At 37.8% G+C, this 21,148-nt stretch overlaps 1 protein-coding gene across 3 annotated transcripts in view; it reads right to left on the bottom strand.

Moving 5' to 3' along the window:
* TTC6 overlaps positions 1–21,148 on the bottom strand; it is an 86,519-nt gene that overhangs the window by 41,661 nt on the left and 23,710 nt on the right. For 2 of the 3 annotated variants that reach the window (XM_051215324.1, XM_051215325.1), the window contains 7 exons: positions 20,324–20,432; positions 14,626–14,680; positions 11,916–12,198; positions 8,974–9,078; positions 5,248–5,736; positions 2,584–2,690; positions 811–976 (listed from right to left, as the gene is read on the bottom strand). In XM_051215324.1, the coding sequence (XP_051068538.1) occupies positions 811–976; positions 2,584–2,690; positions 5,248–5,736; positions 8,974–9,078; positions 11,916–12,198; positions 14,626–14,680; positions 20,324–20,402 (1,284 nt within the window). In that variant the 5' untranslated portion in view covers positions 20,403–20,432. Of the gene's footprint in view, positions 1–810; positions 977–2,583; positions 2,691–5,247; positions 5,737–8,973; positions 9,079–11,915; positions 12,199–14,625; positions 14,681–16,213; positions 17,055–20,323; positions 20,433–21,148 lie in introns of those variants that run through there. The other variant, XM_051215326.1, reaches the window with a different exon arrangement.

The following is a 21,148-nucleotide window of genomic DNA, read 5'->3' as shown; positions in this document are numbered from 1 at the left end:
AACAAGTATATTATTTGTGATCAGATTGTTCGAATTATATTACTCAAATATGTCATATAATTCTGATAACCTACATCTCATTGCATCATCGAAAACTAGTATTTTAAAAACTTGTCTTAAGGTCCATGATACATTCTTAAAATGACCTCTATGATGAGATCACTAAAATTTGGTACAATGTTTGAGACGAGCTCAAAAACAGTAATTTGAATGAGAAACTAACTATTCGTTTACAAACAAAGATGAATATCGGCTAGCAGTGAAATCCATGACAAAGCGCGTTTCGTCCTATTTAGGACTCGACAGCTAGATGTAACTGCTTTTTCAAGTTGATGTTCACTTCGGGACTCCACCCCAGTACCGTTCTCTTCAAACGCTACATATCCCGATAATAGACTGATCAATTGCAGTCCTAAACATCAATGGGAAGATACAAGTAAACGGTAACAGGTAAATTTAAACTTCACTCCATTGAACAACCAAGTGGCTATCAGGACTCAAAAGTCAAGTGAATAATGAGATGGCGTTTGAAGCGAACGGCACCCGGTTTGAGTCCTGGCTGGAGTGAACATAAATTTTGAGATGTAACTACATCCAGTTGCCGAGTCTCAAACAGAACGAAACATATGTCCTAGAATCCATTGCTAGCCACAATCTATCTTTGTTTAGAATGCTTGTGAAGTAAGGCAATACCTAGGCAATCCGTACAGGATGCAAATATGCTAATAAGAGACTGATCAATTGCAGTCTTAAAAAACCTCAATGGAAAGATTTAAAAAAACAATACCAAGTGAATGTAGATAAACTTACTTTATAATACAATGGTTGAAAGTAAAGACAAGCTGTTAATTCAGCTAAAGCTGTATTATAATTAGATAATTTTAATAGACATCTAGCCAAATAATATCTTGCTTCAAAATATGATGGATTATTAACAAGAACCATTTTAAAATAAGAGATTGCTGTTCTCCAATCCCTAAGAATTGAATAAGAAGAAAGTGATTAGATAAAGTAATTACCAAGTAAATACGTAGATAACGTAATTGAAATTTTTTGATTGAGATCATGAACTGATTGATGTTAGATCACCATTGAAAACCTGGAAGCATTGGAAGGCCGTTTAGTCCTATTGTGGGCTTCCTCAGTAGTGGGCATCCACGATCCCACTCGCGGGATCCGAACCCGGAGCTTTAAGTCTCGCGCGCGAACGCTTAAACTCTAGACCATTGAGCTGGTCAGCATCCAACGGTGTTAATGTCTAACTTTAACTAATCCACGAAATTGAACGACAAACCCACTGCGCACCGCTGAGGAGCCCTACAATAAGACGAAACGGCCATCAACCAATCCAAGACATTGCGCGACTATCTTCCGTTGTACTGAGGCAGATACCTGTCTCTATCCAAAACGGATTATCTCCACTGGTCATGGCTTCTCACTAGAACTTCGAGAATTCCTTCACGAAGCTAGTCACTAGTGAGCACATAATAATCTCCACAACCCTATACTGGTAATTGAAATTCTTTTGAAATACATACAGTACATTAGTTTCATTCTATTTAAAGTACTCTTCCTGTAGTGAACGAGAACACGATTGGGGAAAATTGAATATATCTGAATAAAAAGTTACAGAACGTCTTATTAAGATCTGAGAACTATACAGTAAATACTTCATTTGTAGTGTCGATCAGCTATCTCAGACATGATTGTCCCTTCGTTTCTACACCAATCATTATCTGTGATCGTTCTCTTTCTCCTTTGATCTTCTTAACATTCTGCCACTAGGCATTTAACTTCCGAGTGATGGTACATACTACTTATAACTATCGACATCAGTAACATACACCATATATGAACTAAATTTAGATTTTTAGATATGATAATGTCAAAATAGTGAAACCATGAGTGAGCTGAAGAGCCTCACTTTGAGAACTTTCAAAATTATTTTGAAGGACGAAATGCAATTGAGACAAATATATGATTTCAATAGTTGAAATCATGATTCAATTGAAGCTAAACCACCATGGAAAACCTGGAAGCATTGGACGACCGTTTCGTCCTAGTACGGGACTCCTCAGCAGTGTGCATCCACGATCCCGCCTTCCGAGACATTCGGACCCAGGACCTATCAGTCTCGCGCGCGAGCTCTTAACCATTAGACCACGGCCGTCCAGTGCTTCCAGGTTTTTCATGGTGATCTAGCTTCAATTAACTCATGATTTCAACTATTGAAATTCGTAAAATCTCCACAAAACCCCATCTGAAAATATATGATTACAAAATGGATATTAGTTTGCAATGAATAAGGTCGATTGACCTCAACTAAGTAGTCTACATCTAACAACATGGCTCAGACTAGAAGTTAGTGACTTCAAGCACTGATGCCATGTTTTAAATTGGCCACCCTTAACTTTTTTCCAAACCATCTCCAACACTAGTAGTCAGTATTGCACGTTGTGGTAATTGGTGTTCAAGCATCTCAGTCGATGAATATTTACAACCTTATTAACCGACCCACCATCATTCCCTAATACTTTGAGCCAAGAAAATGGAATTGAGTGAAATCATGAAAATTTTACTTACTTCGAGTGAAATTTATATAAACCACATTGAAACTGAGCATAGACTGACTTGGGATTTATGCAGAGGATTTTCATAAAATCAGTATTTGCTTGATGATACATTTTTAACTGAAACAAATAAGAAAAGCAATAAAATTTCAATAGTTAAGACCATGAGTTAACTGAAACTAGACCATCATAGAAAACTTGGAGTCACTTGACGTCCGTTTCGTCCTATTCTGGGTTTCCTCGGCAGTGCGCGTCCACGATCCCACCTCGCGAGTTCGAACCCAGGACATCTCGGTCTCGTGCACGTACGCCTATCCTCTAGACCACTGAGCCAGTACCCTAAGGTGTTAATTTATATAATTTGTCCACATAAAAATTCCTAATGAAGTCATTTTCTCACAGGCAAGCATTTGTATGATTTATAGACACACATATACTGATAAAGATTCTAACGTCATTTGTTAAGCTTTGCAACTAGAAACATTAGTATTGGTCTACTATGGCTAAACGAAAATGGACGCCGTTCACACACGTAAGTAGCTTTGGTTAGTTTTTTTAGAGTTCTTTTATCATGTTAAATAGATAATGGTGAATACAATTTATTTCATACGAAAGTTTCGCTAAATCCTAGTTACCATTTTTCCAACAGTTGCTGCTACACTTGGCGTGGTGGTAGGGTTTGCCTATTGTGGTACCCAATCGGGCTATACTGGCTGGAACAATCGTTCTCCAAAGTCCTACCATACCAGACAGGTGGGTTGAGGAGAAGTAAGACTAAAAGCAGTAAGCCCAAGGTCCGAGTGCAAAGTCGTACTGCTGGTTGTACAGAGGTTAGACGGCAGTAAGCTGTTTTACTTCAAACAACCGGTATAACAACGATGCTTCTTTCTTACAAGGAGGGGTGGGGTTAGAAAAAGTCGACCATAAAAATGCGAACCTCACCTTATCCAATGGAGTTTTGTCTCCAGTGGTAAGGTTCCAACAAGTACGGGGCTAACACGGTAATTATCCACAGAAAGGTCGTGTGTGGTCGGCGTTAATCAGTTGTCTCCCAGGTAGTGCGGTCACGCTTTTGGGTCACTAAGACTAAATCTGACTCATTTCCCTTTCTAAGTACCTCTAGAACAACCGTTCCACGGTATGGGAAACCAGAAAGTAGTAACCACCCTCAAAACCTCTAACAGCAATCAAGTTACTATTTTTAGAAGGGTTTGTGGTAGAGTCAAATTTCACTAAGTTGACTTAGCTTTCTAAGGATTATTTATTTATAGTCTAATTATCAAGGGAATATGTAATATAGGGTAGATAAAGCTAGTGTATCAATTGTGTTGGTTCATACGAAAATCGTTCATGTCATCTTACGGTCTACACTGTTGAAAATACTATAAGAAAGTCATTACCAAAATCTCTTCTCTATTGAATTATACTACAACCCAAGACATTTGGTATGTATCACTACTGAATCTTGTTAAGAAAACTTATTAAACAACGAACCGCGACTTGACATACAGATGCTCTTTGCTTGTTTTTCAGCTGATTTTAATTTATAATGGAAGATACCTATATGTTGTACCGAAATCTTAAACACATCAGTATAGATATCAGGTTATTTTTCCTTATATGGAATAAACATTCAAAAGAATATGTTTTTCATAGAAATATAAACTGGAAAGATGGGTAATGGCTAGCAGTGGAATACAGGACACATGTTTCATCCTATTTAGGTCTCGTCAACTGAATGTACCTGCGTCCCACCAGTTGATGTACACTCTGAGACTCGAACCCAGTATCGCAAATAATATCAAGTGGATTTAAACCTCACCTCATTGCACAATCGAATGGCTATCAGAACTCAGTATTTAAGTGGATAACATGATGGTGTTTGAAACGAACGATAGTGGGTTCGAATAGTGGCTGGGGTGAATATCAACTGTGAGATGTACGTAAATGCAGCTAGCGAGTTCCAAATAGAACGAAACGTGCGTCCTGAATTCTTTAGCCAGCCACCATCTATCTTTACTTATAATGCTTGTGAGTTGAGGCAATATTGAGGCAATGCGCACATTATGCACATATGCGAATAAGAGACTGATCAATTACAGTCATAAACATCAATGGGGAGAATTAAGTAAAACGATACCAAGTGAATGTAGACTGGAATTATAAAAAGATTTCTAGTTTGGATCCCATTGTAATACAACCAATGATTCATTAGAAATCTGATTGACACATGTTTATTAACAAAGTGTCATGTTTAAAATCTTATTAAAGTTATGTTTTGCTTCACTTGGTGTTATTTTACTTGTATCTTCCCATTGTTGTTTAGGACTGCTATTGAACAATCTCTTGTTGGCGTATGTCCATCTTGTGCGGATTATCTCAATAAAGCCTTAAGTCACAAGCATTTTAAGCAAAGATGGATAGTGGCTAGTAGTGGAATATAGGACGTGAGTTTCGTTCTATTTAATACTCATCAGCTGGATGTACCTGCATCTCAAAGTTGATGTTCATTCCGGCATTCGAACCCAGTATCGTTCACTTCAAGTCTCAAATAGGACAAAACATTCTTTGTCCTGGATTTCACCGTCAGTCACTATCCATCTTTGGTTATGTTCTGATTTCTGAATATCAGTCCTATGTGTTTTCACTAAGACAAAAACAAAAAAATCATAATCACCTTGAGATAAAGATTAGCTCTTTTCTCATAAGCTAATTCATATGTCGGATTATAATGAATCAATTTTGTCCATATTTCAATTTCCATTTTAGAATCATTTAATAATGAATAAATAAATGCTTTTGAATTAAGAATGTCATGATAAAACTGATAGAGATTGGTATTGAAACTTTTCATATTACTATCATTATTTCTGTTATCAGTAGTAGTAATTGTAGTAGTCGTAGTCATCGCCGCCGTCGTCGTAGTAGTAGTAGTAGTAGCACTCGTCACCATCGCCGCCGCCGCCATCGTCGTAGTAGTACTAAAATTTTGTATTGGTTCAATCATATTAGTACATTTCATACATTGTTCTAAATGATTTAATGCCTCTTTTATTTTACCTTCAAGTAAGAATATAAAATGTATATGCCAATAGGCAGATGATAATTTTGACTCAATTTGAATAGATTTAAGAAGATCAGCTTTTGCATCTTGTAATCTTCCAATCTAAAAGGATATAAATTTATAAAAGCGATTCGAAAGCAACGAAATCAAATAACATTTATTTGAGAGTTAAGCTGTTAAATTTTCTAGCCGATAAGTCCTTGACTCAACTATCACTGTACATACATTACTATAATATACACAACATACGCTCACTATTGACTGGCTTCAAGAGGTAATTTCTGGAGTTCAAGTGTGAAGTAGTGACCAGTGGAGTTCAACTGGGTCTGTTGTGAGATAGTAACTCTCTGAAGACAATGGTGGATGTGTCGCTCAATTTCGTGGATTGGTTGAAGTTAGACATTAACACCGTTGGATGCCAACCAGCTCAGTGGTCTAGGGGTTCAGTGCTCGCAGGTGGTACCGATAGACCTTGGGTTTAAATCCCGTGGGGCGAGATTGTGGATGTGTACTGCTGAGGAGTTCCACATTAGGACGAAACGGTTATCCAGTGCTTCCAGGTTTTCAATGATAGTTTAGCTTCAATCGACTCATGATCTTAACTATTGAAATTGCTATAATATCCACAAAAACCACTTCAGATATATACATCTGTTTGGTTCGGAACCAAGTACATGAATCTATACTCGGTTAGTGAATTTATGTTACATCGTCTAATTGATCATGTCAGAATACGATATACAACTAGCGACACTCGAATGTGTAGAACCTGACAGTCGCAAGTCAGAAAGCAAAAGAATCAGGTGAAGTGAATAACTGATAAGAATAAAAAATGTGCATAAAAACACGTGTGCTTATAGTTATCAGCATCGGCTATGGCATCATTAAAATTCAGCCAATCTGCAAAGAGGTAAGTTGTGCTATCATCTAATCGTAGTATTAAAAGTGGTTTTTGTGGACATGATAGTAATTTCAATAGTTGAGATCATGAGTCAATTGAAGCTAGACCACCATGGAAAACCTAAAAGCACTGAACGGCCTTTTTGTCCTACTGTGGGACTCCTCAGCAGTGCGCATTCACGATCTCGCCACGCGAGATTCGAACGCACAACTTATCGGTTTCGCAATAGGATGAAACGGCTATCCAGTTCTTCCACGTTTTCCATGGTGGTCTAGCTCCGAGTGACTCATGACCCCAATTATTGAAATTAATTTTAGTATGCCACGATGATATACTAGAAGACTGTCAGGTTCTGTTTAGATGGAATCACTTCGACTCCTCCTCATTCACTTTGATTTGATTTTCTTAACATTCTGATATCGGGCATTTTACTTCTGATTAGTGTTATATACTACTTATATATGTCAATATAAGTAGCTAACAACACCACATCCCTATTTGATCATTTTAGAATTAAATATACAAAATGTTTCTGTATAGGTGAGTATGAGAATAAGAAAGTCAGAATGAGAAAAGAGTTTTTTAGTTCAGTAATATTTATGCTGTAGTTAGTTTGTTCCAGTATTCTGTTACAAAACATCTAAAATGATTGTGCTTGTGGCGTGTGCCACTGATATCGACAGATATAAGTAGTATGTACCATCGATTGAAAGTGAAATATCTAGCGGTAGAAGATTAATTAGATCAAAGAAAAGAGAACGAGAACAGCGAATGATTGGTGTGGAAACGAAGGAACAGTAAAGTCTTTAATGTGGCTTGTATTCAAACGACTACACCTAGAAATCTTTTCTCTCAATATTGTTTTATTTTTGCGCTTTTACCTCCTCGCGAATTCAAACCTACGCTTACTTATCTTCTTGTTTTTTCTATTTGTATTTTTACTACGCTCGCTCTTACACAATTTGATGATGTACTTACCCTTTATGGAGGAGCATAGGTCGCTCACTAGTATTCTCCATCGAACTCTGTCCTGAACAATCCGCTTCTTTCCAGTTGCTATTCATCCCTTCCCTATCTCCTTTCGATTCCCTATGCAACGTGTTCTTTGGTCTTCCGCTTTTTCGTTTCCATTCAGGATTCCAAGCTAGCGCTTGCCTTGTGATGCAGTTTGGTGATGTGCGTCTTATCTACTTCCAACGTCTTTTGGTGATTTTACTCCTCAGCTGAAAGCTGGTTTGTCCTCTCCCGTGATAGGCTGTTACTGATGATATCTAGTTAATGGATGTTGAAGTATCTTGCGTAGACAACTATTTATCAATACTTGTACCTTCTTGATAATGGTTGTAGTAATTCTCCATGTTTCAGCTCCGCACAGTAGAACTGTCTTGATGTTCGTATGGAAGATTACGACTTTGATATTGATTGACAGTTATTTTGAGTTCCATATGTTCTTCGACTGTAAGAATGTGGCCCTTTTTTGATAATTCTCGCATTTACGTCTTCATCTGATGATGTAGCCAGATCATAAAAACCCATATTCATGTCAATGAAATATCCATATATATCTTATAAAAACAGGAGCATTTAATTATGTATACCAATATAAGGGGTAAATCATCCATTTGTATATTACTAGTATGATGTGTGCTACTGATATCGACAGATATAAGTAGTATATATGCATCATCAATTAAAAGTGAAGTACTTGGTGACAGAGAGTGATTGATGTGGAAACAAAAGAACAATGAATTCTGAAACGATTGATTAACATTTTGCAAATGAAGTATTTACTGGATGGTTCTCAGATTTTATTAAGAGATTCTGTAGTTGTGTGTTCTAATACATTCGATTGTCTCTACTTGTGTATCCTTGTTCACTACACCAGCATTACCTAAATATACATTACTACAGCCCTATTTTTTTGATAAACACTTGAATTAGTCAGTCAGTTATTCAGCTACAACGTAGGACCAGGCACATATATGCATCGGTCCAAGTTGTCACATCTCATTAGCACAGCAAGATGAACACCGGATTCATAGGAGTGGTTAAGTCAATGGTGGTAATATATAAAAGGAAGATTGCATATAAGGATATAGTACATGAAGAAAGAATTAGTTCGTAGCAAGAAAGATATGAAGTAATTTTAATCTCTTAGTTTAAGGGAAGACAGAGAATGTATACACACCTACGTGATTGTGATCGATTCTGAGCCATGTCACCAAGAGTCTCTAATCATTGGTTACGACAGTCACATGGATCTTAACCAAGTAGTCTGCATCTAATAACATGGCTCAGACTAGAAGTTAGTGACTTTATGGACTGATGCCACATTTTGATTTGGTCGCCCCTAACTACTTGAATTAGTACACTTTAATTGTTAGCATTATTAGAAATGAAGTACAGAAACAAAACAAAACAAACAATACACTACTTACTTTTCTATATAATGCACCACGTCGACATAAATCAAAGCCTAATTTGGTAGTGGATGAATTTTTGTTGATTTCATATGTAAGATTTTCTATTTCATTTGTAACTAACTGATAAGTAATTATTATAATAGAAAACAATGAAATATGTTAGTGTAAGGAGCATAGTTTAGAGTTTTATGGGTTATATATTATGAACTAGTTATATAATATATCGTTGTGGGTCAGGGTAATTTTACATTGGTTTTCTAGAGAACCAGATACCATCCAGACTTTCATGTAACAACCCAAACAGTACAGCTCAATACTGCTTCAAAGGAGTACAGCTCAATCCTGTGACACAACCACATAGGTACAAAGCACCCTGGTGGACTATTCGCACCATTCATATACACATTCATATCACATGTATAGTTATTCCAATCAATGATCACGTGAATCACCTAGGCACAACACGAACAGGCCAAAGTTGACCTATTCCGCTTACACGACAGTGAAACTCATTAATGTTAGCAATGGCGACATGCCTTACAATATCCCAATGACAATAACCCTTGCGAACACTGAAAAGCAACCACTAATATGAATGAAATCGGTTAACCAGGAAATCAATTTTGTGCATGAACAGTCAGTAGAACTTGCCAAAGTAATGCGGAACCATCCAAAATATCAATGGCGAACCTTCAGTCTCATATAAGACCTTCAGCTCTACATAGCAATATAGCTTTATAGCTTATACTGCATACAACGCATATGTAGGGTGGTAGACGAAATAGCCCAGTTTGAAGCGTTAGGGCTTACAAAATACTCAAAACCCATTCATTGTCTAGTGTCGGAATACTATTACTAGGAATTAGGAAGCACTAAATAGCTATTTTTTTCCCAGTCAAGTATTCCTCAATAATTTGCATCCATAGCTTTTAATGGGATTACAAATAGAATTTTCTGGTTCCTCAAAGACCATATGAGCTTTAGATAAGTGAATTCATCGTATAGTGACTGATCGTTCTAGTCGCATTGGTGACTAATTTCGAAATGTAATTCCCAGAGTTCTAGTGGAAAATTGTGACTACTGAAGCTTAACTCTGCAGAGTACGAAACAGTTGCTTAACAATTACATTGTTCACTCCAGCCAGGACTCGAACCCACTACCGCCCGCTTCAAATACCATCGAACTATCCAATTAACTACTGAGTCCTGATAGACACTTGTTTGTGAAACGGGGTGAACTTTAAATTCACTTTGTATTGTTTACTTGTATCTTTCTGTTGTTGTTTGGGACTGCAATTGATTAGTCTCTTATTGGAATACGTGCATCCTGTGAGGACTCCCTCGATATTGCTTGAAGTCACAAGCTTTATAAGCAAAGACAGTGGCTAGCAGAAGGAAGATACAAACATTACCAAGTGAGTATGGTAATGTGGTTTGAAATCCTTTTGCGATGAATTAGACACATTCCATCCTAATATTTCTTAAAAGTTTGAGTTTAATTATTATACTATACCGTTGATTCGTCAGTTCGTTCATTCTCTCCGAAATAACTTGGTTATGTTGCAGATTTACCACTAACATTATGTTTATTTTGATACCTCATCTATTCATATGAGTTCTGCCGGGTTTGTAGTGAGATAGTAACTCACTGAAGACAATGGTGGATGATGACACAATTTCGTGGATTAGTTGAAATTAGACATTAACACTATGGGGTGCCGGCTCAGTGGTCTTGAGGTTAAGCGTTCGCGCTAAAGACTGATAGGTCATGGGTTCAAATCTCATGAGGCGGGATCATGGCTACGTACTGCTGTGGATTTTCATACTAGGACGAATCGGCAATCCAGTGCTTCCAGGTTTCTCAAGGTGGTTTTGCTTCAATTGACTCATGATCTCAACTATTTAATCAATATTAATTGATGAAGAATAAGTTGGCCAGACAAATTATAATAGACAACAAGTAAAACTGATCATTTAATTTCAATCTGATTAAAAAGGTTTATAAAATCATTTGCACAAAATGGTGAACAATCATTAATATTTCGATGATAACTTGATTTTCACTCATTTATTACCGGTTAAAAATGATTCGAAGATGTATGTTTCACACTGCTACCAAATACCCTAATGGGGAGAGTCATCTCTCTCTCTCTCTATTGAAATGCTCTCACATGACCACGTGTATACAACCATTGTCAGAGAATTCCTACTCACGGACTTCTCACGACATTACTGTTGTTTACGGAATTGAGAGGACGAAACGGGAATGTCCGGTGCTGTAACTGGGTTGGTCGATACATAGAATCTACACAGGGGAGTTGGAAAACTTGATTCCAAACCAATGATACACATGAGCTCCAGTATCATGGAAGAAAAAAATGGGGTATGAATCTATTGTTGATGACGAGCTACCATGAGACTGCATCTTTTGACGTTGCTCTACTACCTTGTGGATTAGACCTTTTAGGTCAATGTCTCTGGATATGGTTCCCACCTGCTTCGGTCTGGACACTAACGAAGTATTCCAACCCTCATACAAATCAATAATATCATTTTAGGGGTTGTGGAGATTATTAAGTTATTGATTGAGATCATGAACCGAACCATTGAAAACCTGAAAGTATTGGATGGCCGTTTCGTCCTATTGTGGAACTCCTAAGCAGTGCTCATCCACGATCCCGCTCGTGGGATTCGAACGCAGGACCTTCAATCTCACGCGCGAATACTCAACTTACTGGACCATTGATTAGGCATCCAATGGTGTTAATGTCCAACCTCAACCAATCCACGAAATTGCGCGACCACCTTCCATTGTGCTGAGGTGGATGCTCACTGCTGAGGAGTCCCACAATAGGACGAAATGGCCGTCCAGTGCTTCCAGGTTTTCAATGGTGGTCTAACATCAATCGGTTCATGATCTCAATCAAAAAATCAATAATAACTACTAATCAATTTACCTTAATATTCGTAGATTGATCTTGTTTAGTTGATCCAAAATATTCTAAAATTGGTTCAATATTTTCTGGTAATTTCTTGATTTTTTTAATCCAATCAATTTGTAAATTATTATTATTATTATTGATTTTTAATTGATTTTGTTGATATAATTCTATATCAGATAAATTTAAATGAATCGATTTTGTAGTTGTTATAGGTGGATTATTTAAATTTTGAGTTTTGTTGTCATGGTGATTAGATATATTCATTGATTTTTTATGAGAAATTGTTTCCAAATCATCCCTTCATAAGAAATAATAACAGTAATAATAATCGATATTATTTACCTTTTACTTATCAAAAATGTAGATTCAAATAATTCATTGTTTTAAAATTACTTACACCTGTTATCAAGCCTCATGAAGGTGTATAGACCGTTCACTAGGATTCTCCATTCAATCCTATCATGGGCAATCCCTTTCCAGTTGCTATTCATCTTTTTCATGTCTGCTACCAATTATTGAAACGATATGTTCTTTGACCTACCGCTTTTCGTTTCCATTCAGGATTCCTAGTTAGCACTTGCTTCATGATAGAGTTTGATGATTTCAGCAATGTATGTCCTATTTACTTCCAACATCTTTTCCTGATGTCCTCCTCAGCTGGAAATTGGTTTGTTCCTTTCCACAGTAGACTGTTGCTGATGGTATGCGACCAACGGATATTGAGTAGACAACTGTTTATAAATACTTGTATCTTTTTTGATAATGGTTGTGGTTATTTTCTGTGGGATAGGGTTGCCAAACCTATGCCTAACTCTCCTTTTTAACCTCGAGCTTGTGACTAGCAGTAGCCTTAGAAGAGCTACAAGCGGAGTTATTTTTTTTTAAAAAGAATTTCTTATACTTCATGATAGTCTTTGTTCATCTAAATATTATTACATAATTCATGTTTTAATAATAATTATTATTTATTGTGAAATCCTACTTTCTATATTGTTTTATTCCATATGTAAATGATGTCTAATAGTTTAGAGAACGAGAATATAAATGGAAACAGTCAAATGTATTTGAATACCGAATTGTTTCATACTCTTTGTGACTCGTCAGCTAGATGTACCTACATCTCAGAGTTCATGTTCACTATAGCCGAAACTCCAAAACAGTACCGCTCGATTCAAACGCAATCGTGTTATCCACTTAGCTACAGAGTTCTGATAGCTACTTGGTTGTGCAATGGAGTGAAGTTTAAATTCACTTGATTTTGTTTTACTTGTATCTTCCCATTGATGTTTAGGACTGCAAATGATCAGTCTGTTATTGGCATATATGGCGTTTCAAGAGAACGGTACTGGGTTGGAGTCCCAGAGTGAACATCAACTATGGGATGCAGGTACATCCAGTTGACGAATCATAAATAGGACGAAACGCGCTTTGTCCTGGATTCCACTGTTAGCCACTATCCATTTTGTTATGTTCAATTGCTTCATCTAAATTGTATATCACCGTTCCAGAGATTTATGTTAACATCATGAAAACTCTAATATCAGAATGGGTTTTGTGGAGATTTTTAGAAATTTCACTGGTTGAAATCATGAGTCAATTGAAGCTAGACCATCATGGAAAATCTGGGAGCACTAAACGGCCGTTTCATCCTAGTATAATGAATCTTAGTCTGATTATAATCATCATATGCTTACTAGTGACTGGTATTTTTTGGAGTTCTAGTGAGAAGCAGTGACCAGTGGAGTTCAACCAGGTCTGTTTTGAGATGGTAATTCACTTAACACAATGGTGAGTGGTGGCGCAATTTTTTAGATTGGTTGAAGTTAGACATTAACAACGTTGGATGCCGGCTCAGCGGTGTAGAAGTTAAGCGTTCGTATGTGAGATTGATAAATCCTGGGTTGTAATCTCGCAAGGCGGGATCGTCGATGTGCACTGTTGAGGAGTCCTATAGTAGGATGAAACGGTCGTCCAGTGCTTCCAGCTTTTCAATGGTGATCAAGCTTCAATTGACTCGTGAATTCAATTATTAGATTACTACAAACTCCACAAAACCCCTCTCTGATTAAAACAAATAAATAAGTAAAAGAGTTCAATGGCGAGACTATAATTTATGGATGAATCAATCAAATATAAGATAACAGGTCTTAGATGTTGGCGCGAAATTCATTCATCCATTTGACTAAATAGCATCTTGATATTTTAGTTGATATCATTTCGTGATGAAAACTCTAAATCTAATGAGGGTAAACCTCACAATTGATTGATCACTGGGTGGTGATCAATGTCATACGTGTCAAGTCCTTATTTAGTGCAGATCGAATGCTATCGACCATGTGTCGAGTCACCTAGACTGGTGGCCACATTGCAACATGGTCGATAGAATTCGATCTACACTAAATAAGGACTTGACACACATGACATTGATCACCAACCAGTGGTCAATCAATTGTGATTACATCTCAGTCCTACAGGAGGTCAATCGCGGCCCGGATAGCTCAGCGGTAACGTCTCTGATTGTGGATCCGGGTCACACGGGATCAAATCCGCCAGGGAGCGCTAGTTCCCTCAAGATTACAGGTACACCTTGCTGACGAGGGTTAGCCTCATTTACCCTTAGTACTTAGGTGAACACTCTCAAGATCACTTTAGCGTTGCTCAAAGGTCATCCATAAATAATAGTCTTATCATTTCAACAACTAACATTCAAATAAAATTAACTTACATGTGATTATTAGTAGTATGTACAATACAATCATCATTCGAATGGATTGTTGTAACTAAAACAATTAAAACAATTATGATTATTCTAAATGAAATTTATCATTAAAATGATACTATAGAATAATCATATAGAATATCATGTAGTGAATGACTCTCCTAGGTGAACTCTTCGTGTCAACCAACCTGATTAAAGCGCCGAACATTCGTTTTTCGTCCTGTCAATTTCGTAAAATACCTCCCCACCACCACCACGAGAAGGGAGTGAGTAAGATTTCCCTGACAGTGGTTGTATGCATGTGGGTATGTGAGAGCATTTCGAGAGGGAGAACTGACTTTCCACACCCTCGGGCGTACCACGGTATTTGGGAGCTAAGTGTAGCGTCATGAATGGGAAGTGTATTGTCAGAGTGGAAGACTAAATTTTACTTTGATTATGCTTTGGGAAGTTTAACTGAATCTCATAAACTTGTGGTTAAGAAGTATGTAAATACTTATTGTTCAATATATATCCCATACATTCAAACTATTCACAACTCTAGGATTGTGTGGAATGTTTTTTAATCTTAAACTTCTTTCATTTGCATTCACTATTAACATGAGATATCTGATTACCAAAACTTTTCTGAATAACTTAATGTAAGAGGCCAAACCAGCTTCCAGTAAAAGAGGGAATTAGGAAAAGACGTTGGAAATGGGTAGAACATGCATTACGGAAATCAGCAAACTGTATCTTCAGAGAAGCCCCAACTTGGAATCCTGAAGCGAAACATAAAAGAGGAAGGTTGAAGAACATGCTGAGTCGAGAATCGGAAGCAGAAATGAAAAAGATGAATAGCAACTGGACAGGATTACCCAGGACAAAGCTGGATGCAGAATCTTAGTGGGAGGCCTATACTCCTCTACGAGGGATAACAGGCATAAGTAAGATGTTAGCTGCTTATCTGTTAAAGTAATTTTTTGAACAGTACAGGTTTGATGAAGTGTGGAAGTGGAGGTCACAAAACTAAGTATTTTATTCATTTTGGCATCTAAAAATTCTTTGAATACATTAGCACAGAAATGCAGTTGTCGATTCAAATCCCATAGTGGTAGAGGTAGTGAGAGTATAAGTAGTAATCGGAAAGATTAGGATTTAAAGATGTTATTCAAGGAGCACAATCCAGTGAAATAAATTTCGAAAGAGAAACAAAAAGAACCGGACATGGAGAATTCAGAAGATTAGAATTCGGGAAACCACAAAAAGTGGATCCACCTGCACCATTGCAAAAGATTTTGAGCCATGTCACATTCAAAGTCTCTAACCATCGGTTACTATCGTCTGGTGGATCCTAACTAGATAGTCTACACCCACTAACATGGCTCAGTCCACCTGTCAGTGACTTCGTGGATTTGTGGCACGTTTTGGTCTGGCCACCCCTAGTTTCCTTCCAACCTACTCCTACACCAGAAAACATCGCACGTTGGGGCAGTCGGTCGTTGGGCATACGTAACACGTATCCCAGCCATCTCAACTGATGAAGTTTCACTACTTCATCAATGGATTTGCCATCCTTACCTAGTACCCGTTTCCTAACAACTGTGTTACTTACTCGATGGTCCCATGATATACGAGCAATGTTTCGGCGACATCTATGATCATAAGATCATGTTTCATTAGAAGCATTTAATTCGTGAATATCCAGAGAGGATGATTCGTCGGAGGCATTCGATTTAGAAATATCATTAGGGATTTGGATAGACTCATAGGAAACATTATGAGAACATACCTCATCTAATAATTTATTCAAGGTATCAACATGCGCAATCCAATCTAATCCCAATAAATCTAGATCGTGTCGATTTGTGAGATAACAAACATCTGTAAATTTACTTCTCATGAGTTGAACGTTGCATAGAACCTCTCCTGTCAACTTCACTATATCTCCTGAAGCATTTCGAGCGACATGTTCCGTCGGTCGGATGCGTGGGCATCCTAACTTGTGCCATGTGTTCTTTGAGATCAACGTAACATCAGAGGCAGTGTCCAATTGAAGTCGTATAAGTTTTTCATTTACTAATAAATTTACAAATTTCCGCCTACTTTTAAATCCAACTTTAAAAGTTGCAAACGTGGTTTTAATTCGACTGTTTGCTCGTTGCTTCGAATTTTCACTACGATGTTTAGTCTTGCGTTTATTTAACGAACAATGACCTTCTTTGTGGCCAATGCGATGACATTTGCGGCATTTATGATTCTTAAACGGACAGAATTTTGCAAAATGCCATGCTCCGCAGAACCAGCATGGTGATGGGGGGTTGGCAGGTTGTTTCATGCTTGTACTGTTTTGTTTCGATGATTTTATGGATCGGAGCGCATTAATTGAATCAGAACCGGAAGGTGTAACCTTATGTTGCACCATCGCAGTGTCATGCTTGAGATTAAGTAACCGCTGACATTCGGTTGTGACCATTTGTAATGTCATATTTGGTTCTTGTTCAATGCGTGCCAACATCCTGGTACGGACATCTGCATCTTCTTCATTCTTTAGACCACATATGAAAATCAAGCATTTAAATTGGTCCGCTGTGATTCCGTTTATTTTGAAGCGTTCGCACACTCGATTTACCTTCCCAGCATACGTCAGGTAATCGTTCTCTGGAGATTTCGTTATTTGGAAACATTTATAGCGAGTATTAAATAATGAGGACTGTTCATCGAAAATGTCAGATAGAATCTGGACTGTGTCTTTGAATGATACACCTCGTGGATTTTGTGGTAAGATAAAATTCACATATTTATTGTATTCCTGTGTTCCAAGTCTTCTTAACAGTAAGCGGACTTTAGCTGCGTCGTCAAGATGTGAGCATTCAATGCGGAAAATGTCTTCACAACGGTGAAACCACGAACTGAAAATGACACCAGCTTCGGGATCATAATGGAATTCAGAAATAGAATTTATGATGCTTTCATACTTATCTGATTGAGAAGTTGAGGACGACTGTAATGAGAGCATTCGCGCCAGTGCATCCAAAAGCTTGGTTTGATTTGCATCATTTTGTGCTTGCTGCATTTGTATAATAGCTTTAAGGTCATCCAATGATACAGACATTTTGTTCTGGATCAATCAATATAGGAAAAAAAACTTCGGTCACCAGTTGTTATGACCTTGAATCCCTTTTACCCCGTGATACTTGTTACGGCTTGGCCTTGATCTGTCTAGACTAAACTATGACCTTGACGCGCTAGGCTGAGCGGCTTAACCTTGAGTCTAATACACGTGAGTTCGAGATGGGGTAGAGAGACAACTATTCTAGAACCTGATTGGTTGGCAAGCACGCAAGTGAGAGAAGACAAGACAGTTGGGACACTGAACTCTGGATTATCCTGACTCAACTGGCTGGGACAGACGGCGAAGCGGGACCAATCAGGGCTCTAGGTCGTTCGTACGTGTTTTCGGTGTTACTGTGATCGATCGATATAAACGCTGCTTATCATAACCTGCAGTCTCACACGTTACAACAATTGGCGACGGGGTAGAGAAAATTTTGAACCCTGTAATTGGACGAGATTCAGCCTATTTATTTTCGCCTATCAGCATTCAGATTGATCGTCGGCGTCCTTGGGAGTCATTGGTTGTTAATTGATCACAGTATTTCTCATTACCCTGCTGATTCAGGAAATGACTACCCTCCCGGTCAATTACAGCTACTACTTGATCGCCAACTGCAGCGCTTCAAAAATAGCCAGTTAAATTTCTTAGAAAATTTACGCACACGGTTAGTAAATCTTCCATGTTTCGGAGATGCAACAGAAGTTGTTAAGTTCATTTCTCATCTTCAGACTGAGCTGGAAAACAACTGCAGAACATATGAAGCTGTTTATAAAAGCCTCTGTGAATCCCGGACGACCAGTGATGTAAACGAGACAGTTATTCATGATCCGCCCAGTTGTCCAGAAATGTCAAATTCCGAAACATTCCCTGTCGTGGGTTCAAATCCCACTGTTCCTGAAACGTGTACAGACAGTGATGTACCCAGCTCACAGGAAGATCTCTTATGAAATGCTCATAAATTAATTACGGTACCCTCTCACAAGGAAACAGGAAACAAATCGTGCAGTTTACTGAGTCTAGCTGCTCCAAACGGTCCTCATCAGTCAACAACAGGAGATTCTGATGAATCTTATTATCTGGATCCTCTTGTACCAGAAAATGTGTTAGATGCACCGAATGATGATCAGAAGTTTAATACAATTTTGATAAATGTTAATTATCCCAGTGATCAACTATCCACAAATGAGATTTCCAAGGAATTCTATGATAATGTTCCAGAAGAATCGAACGTTGATGACCTCATATCAAGCGACGTTGGTCCACACTACTTAATCACTTTTAGTGACTTCTCTGTTCCATGTGACAATTATGTTTTAAATAAAGTCAAATTAATTTTAACTTGGGGATATGAGGACCCAACATTATTTCGTGGGGGAGGATGAACCCAGAAAATTTCAAAATCCGGATATCAACTCCGGATCTTCAAAAAAAGGGGGAGGTGTTGTGGATGCGGAGGAATAGACCAATAATTATCATGTTAAGTCCAATGGTGTCCTTGGACTTTAAATGGACATTTCCTATTGGTCGATATCTGTCCACTTGTTGAATATTGTACAAAATGTTGTTTTCTATTTTATGGTACGATGTGGTATGCTTGATTGGTATATAAACAAAGTATGTTTGAAATATGGTAATTCATATCTCAGAGGTTGTGACTTGTGTTCTGGACTCAACTGACTGGGCTGGACAGGGAAGCCAAACCAATCAAGACCCTAGGCCGTCCGTACGTGTTTACGTGTCACTGTAATCGATCGATAAGCGCGCTGCTCTCTAATTTTCCAGTCAAGGACACAACAATTAGCACAGGGTAAATAATCGACCCAACTTAAAGTTATAACACACGTCAACGACAATGTTAAACAAGAATGGAGAGATTGGGCAGCCCTGACAAACACCACTTGAGGTACTCAATTCTGATGACAGTTCGCCATAAGCTCTTACTCTATCAGTTGTGTCCGAGTAGATAGCCTTTATAGGGTTAATGTACTTCTTTAGTACTCCTTTCAGTGACAAACACTGCCACAGAACCTCAGTACAATGGAGGATGCTCGAACAATTAAATGGATTGGTTGATGTTAGACATTAGCACAATTGGTTGCCGGCTCAGTGGTCCATTTGGTTAAGCGTTCGCGCACGAGACTGAAGGCCCTGGGCTCGAATCCTGCGAGGAGGATCATGGATGCGCACCGCTGAGGAGCCCCACAATAGGACGAAAAGGCCGCCCAGTGCTTCCAAGTTTCCAACGATGGTCTAACATCAATCGGTTCATGATCTCAATCAGAAACTTAATAATCTCCACAATTTCAGTCCTGAATAACAATGGAAAGATGCAAGTAAAACAAAACTAAGTGAATTTAAACTTCACTCCATTGCACAAACAAGTAGCTATCAGAACTCAGTCGCTAAGTAGATAACACGATGGCGTTTGAATCGAACGGTACTGTGTTAGAGTTTCGTCTGGAGTAAACATCAACTCTGAGATGTAGGCACATCTAGCTGACGAGTCGCAAAGAGGATGAAACATGAGTGCTAGATTCCACTGGTGACCACTATCCATCTTTATCTATAATCATATTTTATATTCAAAAAATAGTTCAGGTTACTTACAGATTTTATTCTTTTCGTTGGAATTACAATCTTCTGGTGATATCTTGTCTTCCAGATTATCATTAGTCTGTTCTTCCATATCTAATATTAACTTTCTTTGTTGGGTTAACTGGATAGAATTGACAGAACAGAAAAAGATAGTGAGTTGGATAGTGTACAAAAGTTTGAAAAAAACAAACAAACACCACAAAATGGTAGTACCTAAACAATTAAGGCATCGAAGAGATTTAGATTGACTGATAAGACTAGCTGTTTTTCACATTGATCGAAATAACAAATATGAGCTATTGAGGTCGAATTCCATTTCCCGATCATATCCTATTCGGTCATAGATGAAGTGGTAAGTTAGCATTTCTGAAGCGTCCTAAACTAAACTTGATACAGTTATACAATGTCATCTATTCTTCATTACATTTTGGTTAAAGAATGTATGTTTTTAATATTTCAATAATTGGAAATGATGTTGGCACTTGATGTCAGTTACTTCAATATTCATCTAAACAAAACATTTATCTTTTTGATTGAAATCATGAGTCAATTGAAGCTAGAATACCATGGAAAACCTGGCAGCACTGGACAGCCGTTTCGTCCTATTGTGGGACTCCTCAGAAGTGCGCATACCACGACCTCGCCCTCTACGAGATTCGAACTCAGGACCTACTGGTTTCGCGCGCGAGCACTTAACCACTAGACTATTAGACTCATGGCCTTAACCATTGAAATTACTATAATATCCACAAAACCCATCTGATATTAATCAATAAATGGTATAAAACTTTGAAAGATATTTTTAAAGCTGATTATATTTGATTACTGTATTATAAT

The sequence above is a fragment of the Schistosoma haematobium genome, chromosome 2 (assembly GCF_000699445.3).
Source record: "Schistosoma haematobium chromosome 2, whole genome shotgun sequence".
NCBI lineage: Eukaryota > Metazoa > Platyhelminthes > Trematoda > Strigeidida > Schistosomatidae > Schistosoma > Schistosoma haematobium.
This window is presented reverse-complemented; position numbering and strand designations above follow the sequence as displayed.